At 31.0% G+C, this 9,132-nt stretch overlaps 1 protein-coding gene across 2 annotated transcripts in view; it reads left to right on the forward strand.

The window, feature by feature from the left end:
* Positions 1 to 2,518, forward strand: part of LOC106867918 (uncharacterized) — a 40,941-nt gene extending 38,423 nt beyond the window's left edge. For both annotated transcript variants that reach the window (XM_052971625.2, XM_052971624.2), the window contains one exon: positions 1,549 to 2,518. In XM_052971625.2, coding sequence (XP_052827585.1) covers positions 1,549 to 2,367 — 819 coding nt within the window. In that variant the 3' untranslated portion in view covers positions 2,368 to 2,518. The remainder of the gene's footprint in view (positions 1 to 1,548) is intronic.
* The last annotated feature ends 6,614 nt before the right edge of the window (positions 2,519 to 9,132 follow it).

Here is a 9,132-nt window from a genome sequence, read left to right on the forward strand (position 1 = left end):
CACCAATATGATAATGGTAAAGTTATTTTCCTACATATTGAGTAAAGATGATTTTAAGGCCCTTCAATTCCAGGTTTTGTTGCCACATGTGGAGTTTCTTTTCTAGTTCTGTTATAGATTCTGCTGAGAGCAAGATCATCAGTATACAGTAGTTCCCAGGGCAGCCAGTTTTAAATTCCTCTGTTATGAGGACAATGATGAATAGGAGGGGGCTGAGGACCAAGCTGTGGTGAATGCCTACTTGTACATTAAATTAATCGCTGTACTCATAGCTAACTCTTATTTTACTAACAACACTTCTGTACATGGCCTGTATTGCTTTCACAAGCCATTTGTCTATCCCTAGCTTCCTCAGAAACCACCATATCACAGAGTGAAGGACTCAGTCAAAGGCTTTCTTCAGATCCACAAATGCCTAGTCCAACAGCTTATTCTTATCTAAATACTTCCTTTGCAGTTGCCTGGCTATGAAAATAGCATCAATAGTGCTTCTCCCTGGCACAGAGTCAAACTGCATTTCATCTAGTCTAATTTAGTTTCTAATTAATTGGGCTATAACTCTCTGTGTAACTTTCATCACCTGGTCCAGCAATTTGATGCCTCTATAATTACTTTGATCTAAGTCATCTCCTTTGCCCTTGTTGCAGCTGACTATGATGCTCATACACCCAGCACTGGGGATTATACTTTCCTGAATAACTTGATTAACTGTACAGGTGGTTAGACTGTAAGCATCTCAGTAGTGATTCCTGATGGACCATAGTCTTTCCCTGTCTTCATATCTTTAGTTGCCTCATCTATCATGCTGCTGTCAACTAGAATAGCTGGTCCCTCTGCTGGTCATTCACATAGGGGAAACTTCCTTTCTATCATTCATTTTCCACATTTAATATTTACTCTTCTTTGCCTCTTTCTTTTCAGAATCACTAAGTGCAAGCATACCATTATCTATCCATACACACTTCTCTCCCACAACATTTCAATTCTCTCTGACACACTATCCAGCAATCTGGAACATCTCAAGTGTCTGAACTTTATGCTGTAGGACCTTGGCAAACTATTCTCTATGTTTCTGCTCTAGCCAGCTACCTCCTGACATCTAGCTTCCTTTTTAACTACCTAATATGGTTCTTTGTTACCCCCATTTTTCCATTCTTTCCAAACTCATCACTTTTCTTTTATGGCCCTGTTGACCTCACTATTCCACCACCATATCACCTTTGATCTGGCAGAATCTTTGCTCCAACCACAGATTTTGTCTGTTGCCATCAGTTGATTATCCCATAAGGACTTCCAATTTTCTTCTGTCATATGTCTGACTTTTCTGCACCTTTAATTATAGTTCAATCAAAGTCAACCTGGGGCTAAACAAGAACAATATGAGCAACAACTGTCAGCTCTTGAGCAGAAAGAATACATTTTGACATGGGAAATACCATTTCCTAATATCAGCCAGAACTTTGGCACAATTGAAATATATTTAATTACCAATATTAATTTATAGATAATGAGTAATTTATTTGTAATTCTTTCATTTTTTTTTTCAAGTGTATTGTAACATGGCAGAAAGAAAAAAGTGATGATGATGATGATGTTGATGAGAAAGAAAATAAGAAAGAAGAAGAGAGAGAAGATGAAAAAGAAGAAAATAAGAATGGGAAAGAAGTAAATAAGGAAGGGGAAGAAGATGAAAAAGAAGAAAAAGAAAAAAATAAGAATGGGAAGGAAGTAAATAAGGAAGGGGAAGAAGATGAAAAAGAAGAAAAAGAAAAAAATAAGAATGGGAAAGAAGTAAATAAGGAAGGGGAAGAAGATGAAAAAGAAGAAACTAAGAATAGGAAAAAAGAAGAAAATGTACAAGTAAAAGAAGAAAATACCCAAATTAAAATAACCTTGGTGGAGGAAAACTTAGAAAGCAGGAACAGAAAATTAGAAGAAGACAGTACTGGAATAAATGATAATAGTGGAATGGATTGTAATAGTTCAGTTAGTGTGTGCTGTGTAAAAAGGTTTTCTAATGGAATGACAAACCCAAACTCTGAGGCAGGCAACAAGAGTTCCACTACAACAATGGATGACATGGCACTCAAGATTTCTGTAGATGATGAAGACACAGAAAATATTTTAAATGAGGAAGCAAGAAATGAGCTTAGCGCAGAAAATTTACCAAATGAAAATGAGAATGAAAATAATGAACTTAATGATGGAATAATACCAGAGACTGAAAGTATTCCTGTTCAAGATGTTAAAAGTTCTAAAGATGTAAATAATTCCTCATCATCAAACACAAATAAAGATGAAAATCCCTGTGATAATAAAGCAACGCCTATACATCGCAAATCAAAACATATATGTATAATTCTCTAAAAGGGAAATATTTTGCAAAAAAAAAAAAAAAAAAAAAATGAAAAAACCTTCCAAATTTTTGTTAAATCACAAAATGAAAATCTAATTAAATAATTTTCCCACTAAGAAGTATTTGTAATTATGTATAAAGTCATTTTCAAATTGATTAAAATTGTTTGTTTTCTAAAATGTGAACAAGTGATTTGAATTGACGCCATGATTGATTGCTAGCCACTAAACCTTTTTTTATTTTCTCTCTGTGCTTATTTCTGTGTTCCTTTCTGTTGAAGAGCGTAGGCTTGAAAGGTAAAAGACTTTCTCACTTCCTGAGCGTTAAACTAATACATCTATTTGTTGTTTCTTGTTGAATATGGAATGTACAAATTCCTGAAGATGATATTACCACCCAAATGACAAGAGAAGGTGAATTGATGTGCTTTTCTCAAACCACTTCAGGATCATCTTCTGAATAATAGAAGCAGTTATGGCAGTTGATGCGACCGGAAACATGGAAGGTCGCTTCATCAGAGAAAATGAGTGATCAAAAAGATCTGGAATCTCTGGCTTCTACCAGCATTCTCTCACAAAATTTGACATGTTGAATAATCAATGACATATAGAAATAAAACAGCATGCATCAAGAAACTACAGAACTAACAGACACATACAATTGGGACACAAAGTTGGGGCACTAATTTTGGCCCACCCTGTATGTACATATATATATATATTATGTATCAAATTAAATACACAATATATATATATATATTATATATCAAATTAAATACACAATATATATATAGTTAGATATAGATATATATGCGTATGTATGTATGTATGTGAAAAGTCTTACACACTTTCATACAATGTCCTTGTATATATATATGTAGTATTTATACCTGTTTTTGTATATGTATGTATATATATTTGTATATGATAAGTATTCATGTGTCTTGGTATGTGTGTATAATGTGTATATATATATAAGCGTACACATAAAGCCACAAACAAAATATTCATAGTTAAATATAAACAAAATCATCTGCCAATATTTTTCGGACTATTTTTTTAACAATCATTTTGATAAGAGAGCAGACTAACTTCAATTAGTGTTTCCAGGAAACATATTTATTTAAAGTGCTCTTGTGTGTACATGTACACACATATACATATTTGTCTCGTGTATGTATATATATATATGTATAGTGTATGTAAATATAAGCACTGTGCATATATTTACTTGTGTTATTTGTAAATATGGAAAAAAATATTTGAAAGATTTTCCTGAGAGTTTTAGGCTGTCTTTACTGCTTCTAATACTGATAGCTCATACGTATGAAGATGTGCGTGAGAGAGAGAGAGAGAGATAGTTTGGAAACACCTTAGTTTCTGTAAAATTGGATTTATAAAAACATTGCAAACTGCATTGCCAATGATTTACACTCATTCACTTCCCCTTCTCTCTCTGTAAATATATATCTATATTTATATAATATACATATGTATATAATATATATGTATATATAATATATACGTATATATAAATATATATATATATATTATGTATATATTTATATTAATATATATATATGTATATATAGATATTATGTATATATTTATATTAATATATATATATGTATATATAAATATATATATGTATATATAAGTATTATGTATATATTTATATTAATATATATATATGTATATATAAATATATATATGTATATATAAATATGTATATATAAATATGTATATATTTATATTAATATATATATATGTATATATAAATATATATATGTATATATTTATAATATATATATAATATATATGTAAATAAATATATATAACATATATATAAATAAATATATATAACATATATATAAATAAATATATATAACATATATATAAATAAATATATATAACATATCTATATATATAAAAATGAAAATGTGTCTGCCTGTCTGTCTGTGTGAATCCCTAAAACTCGAGAACTACACAACCAATTTCATTCAAATTTTACACATGCCTTACTTAGGGTTCCAGTTGTGTCTTAGTCAAAAAATTATTAACTTCTTGCAGAGTTCGAGCACACGGCAACATAATATCTCCTCCACTATTTAAGTATTACGTGTCAAAAGTGAAACAAAAACACTCATGTCAAATACTTTCACTTTAAAAATGAAACTATTCCACTAACTGAAACAATCACATTTCGATACTGTAGTGACAGATACTTTCACAGAGAGAGAAAGAGAGAGACAGAAAGAGAGAGAGAGAGAGAGATGTATATGTATACATATACATGTATATGTACACCATTTCGATACTGTAATGACAGATACTTTCAGAGAGAGAGAGAGAGAAAGAGAGAGAGAGAAAGAGAGAGAGAGAGAGAAAGAGAGAGAGAAAGAGAGAGAGAGAGAGAGAGAGATGTATATGTATACATATAGATGTACACGTATATGTATATATATATGATTGACCGTTGACTGAACACTATTCAATTTTTTTTCTCCGTGTTTTTCTCCTTGTCTCCGTATTCTTTCTGTTGAAGAGCGTAGCTCGAAACGTCAAAGACTTTCCGTATTCCCGAGCGTCATACTAATATATCCTTTTGTTATTTACACCACCTGTCCTCGTCTGTTGTTATTATTTGTATATTCTCCCATATATAGATCTATACATACATGTATATGTATACATATGTGTAGATGTATATATATATATAGATGTACATGTAATATGTACACATATATACATATATACATGCATACAGATATCTATACATATATACACCCATCACACACACATACACATGCACACAAACACACACATTAGTCATTTGTTTTCTTATCCAAAACTACGTCAAAAGTACTGAATGGATCTTTATGAAATTTGGAAATTATATTCTTTGCATAGCGGCCATAACTCCCATGAAAATTCATATATTTTTGATGTTGATGAAATTTTAACCCGAACATAACAGATGAGCATTATTTAGAAAATGATGTCACACGTTATCGAGGCTACCATTCTTTCTGGATGTGCAAAAGGGAATGACGTCTTTATTCCAAGAATTCCTCTTACTCCATCAGGAGCAGACATTCCTTTTACATTCAGAAGACTACAATTCCCCCTTCGTGTGACTTTTGCCATGTCCATAAACAAATATCAGGGTCAAACACTGTCTGTAGCTGGTCTTCTCTTGGAAGAGCCCTGCTTCTCACATGGACAACTGTATGTTGGCTGCTCAAGAGTGGGCAGCAACAAAAACCTATTTGTATATGCTCCACAAGGGAAAACAAGGAACATAGTTTACAATGAGGTGTTATAATCACAACAGCAAGAAAGTATGTACATGATCACCTTCTTTTACGAAACTTCATTGACTTTCATATATTTATATTGATATACATATATATACGTGTGTTTGGGTGCGTGTGTGTATATGCATCTCTATATATAAAGATGATGCGTAGTCTAGACGGCGTTTTTAGATTTCATTATTCTCTTTAACCCGGGCAACGCCGGGTATTTCTGCTAGTATATAAATAGATATAACATATATATAAATAGATATATATAACATATATATAAATAGATATATATAACATATATATAAATAGATATATATAACATATATATAAATAGATATATATAACATATATATAAATAGATATATATAACATATATATAAATAGATATATATAACATATATATAAATAGATATATATAACATATATATAAATAAATATATATAACATATATATAAATAAATATATACAACATATATATAAATAAATATATGCAACATATATATAAATAAATATATATAACATATATATAAATAAATATATATAACATATATATAAATAAATATATATAACATATATATAAATAAATATATATAACATATATATAAATAGATATATATAACATATATATAAATAAATATATATAACATATATATAAATAGATATATATAACATATATATAAATAAATATATATAACATATATATAAATAAATATATATAACATATATATAAATAAATATATATAACATATATATAAATAAATATATATAACATATATATAAATAAATATATATAACATATATATAAATAGATATATATAACATATATATAAATAGATATATATAACATATATATAAATAGATATATATAACATATATATAAATAAATATATATATAACATATATATAAATAAATATATATAACATATATATAAATAAATTATATATATATATATATATATAACACTCACGGAGCTGTTGAACTACACTGAAGGAGTGGTTGGCGTTAGGAAGGACATCCAGCTGTAGAAACACTGCCAGATCAGACTGGAGCCTGGTGCAGCCTCCTGGCTTCCCAGACCCTAGTTGAACCGTCCAACCCATGCTAGCATGGAAAACAGGTGTTAAACGATGATGATGATATATATATATCTACACTCTCTGAGTGGTTGGCGTTAGGAAGGGCATCCAGCTGTAGAAACTCTGCCAAATTAGATTGGAGCTTGGTGTTGCCATCCGGTTTCACCAGTCCTCAGTCAAATCGTCCAACCCATGCTATTTGTATGTTATAGGTTGAAATAATATATTCGTGTATAAAATTTTATATTATATGTTCTATTTCTTGCATCTTCTTATATATTTCTTATTCTTTTATTTATTTTATTTTCTTACGTTATTCTTATATCTTTTTATTCCTTAAGTTTGATGGATTATGTTGTATCTCTTATATATGTTCATTGAGGGGGTGTGATATGTTGAGTCGTTAACCCAGCGTTTTTATTCTATAACTAATATTATATATATATATATATATATATAGATGTGTGTGTGTGTGTAACGGTAATTATTTGTTGTTTGCCATTTGTGAGGTGAAGGAAGAACAGTGGTCAAAGTTCTAAAGAAATGTTTATTTACCATTACTTTGTATATATTCAAAACCACGACGGGTTGGTATGTATAATCAGTAAATAGAAAAGCATGTGAGGCAAAAAGAGTTGATTTCGGCCAGTACGTATGTACACGATCTCATAGTAGTATATATAGAGAGATATGGTAATGTTCCAGAGAAAAGAAAGTGAGTTTGTGAAAGTGAGAGTGGTGGGATGAGATAGCTTCTACATTGGCCAATTCCATAGTTGTCACTCTGTGAAGTTACGACAGTCAAGACAGCATTTTGCTTGAGCCGGTCAGCCACCTCTCTGTCAGTTGCTCTCACTAACTGCTTTGGGTTATGGAGTTCTTGTTTTTATAACTATCCAAAACCAGCCAGAAGAATAGACATATTGTTGAGAACAATAGATTTCATTGGAGGTCTGTTATCTCCATTCCAGCATCTGGTGGCCTAGAAGAGGTTAGAAGGCTCAAGTGATGAAGACATTATTCTGCTAAGCGAAGGCATCTGGCAAGTGTAACTGTTGTCAACTTAATGTTTCTTTATGGGGAAAGTCCGTTGTATTGTTACGTGAAATTTGGCGATTGAGGATCGAATCCATGCTATGCCTGCATGAAGCCACTACATATATATATATATATATATATATATATATAACTTTCTAAGACATCTCAACGCTTCTAAAAGCAAACTTCGTTTGTTTATTTACGTTTATCGTAATTTGAATTTTTATATATATATGTATATAAATATGCATATATATATAGCATAAATATGCATATATATATATATATATATATATATATATATATATATATATGCACACCTATACATACATAGATACATATATATAAACATTATGAACTCTCCCATCATTAGATAAAAGATGTAGATTCTGCTTTTTTTTTTATTGAACAACCACATAGATGACTTGTTTATAGTAATCAAATGTATGTATTCCCATAAGATCATTCCCTCCATCAAACTGACATTGCCAGCACAGGTGCACAAGTGTGATACATGTCAAATGTCAAAATCATCACAGAGCAACGTGAAATGAAGTGTTTTTTTCAAAATCACAATGTACTGCTCAGTCTAGGAATTGAAACCACTAGGTACATAGCACACACACAAACACACGCACATATGAGGTGCATGCGCACGTGCTCACACACACACACACACGCACATTTATGGGCACAGGTGCTGCTGTGTGGTAAGAAGTTTGCTTCCCAACCACATTGTTCCCAGGTACAGTCCCACTGCATGGCATCTTGGGCAAATATCTTCTACTGTAGTCTCGGGCCGACCAAAGCCTTGTGAGTGGATTTGGTAGATGGAAACTGAAAGATGCCTGTCGTACATATATATCTATATATATGTTTATGAATTTGTGTTGCAAGATTCCTGATGTGAAGTTGTGTGTTGAAACAGATAGTGTTGTATTTTTGGATGGTCATTTTTTTTGCTAAATAAACACACACACACTATATATTCGTTCTTCACTTGTTTATTACCGTTCTTATTCTAACTCATGTCCATTGTCTGGAAATCTTTCGTCACACATCTGTGATCTCCTCAGCAACACTTTCTGTCTTCTTGTGTGTTCTTGTCTGTTTATTCCATTCTCTTCTTCTATGATGTGTATCCTTATATGCGCATGCGTCTGTGTTTGTATGTGAATGGATTACATTAAAGGCAACCAAGGGCCAGGCAGTGGAATTAAGGTGGATGACAGATTAAATCTACAACCCAACAACTGGAATGGTATCTTCCAACAGATTCTGTGTAATAAACTTCACTCAAAAGGCTTTGATTGATCCAAGGTTATCATTGAAGAAACTTGTCCAAGATGGAAGG

This window comes from Octopus bimaculoides, chromosome 11 (assembly GCF_046866305.1).
Source record: "Octopus bimaculoides isolate indiv1 chromosome 11, ASM4686630v1, whole genome shotgun sequence".
NCBI classification, from domain to species: Eukaryota; Metazoa; Mollusca; class Cephalopoda; order Octopoda; family Octopodidae; genus Octopus; species Octopus bimaculoides.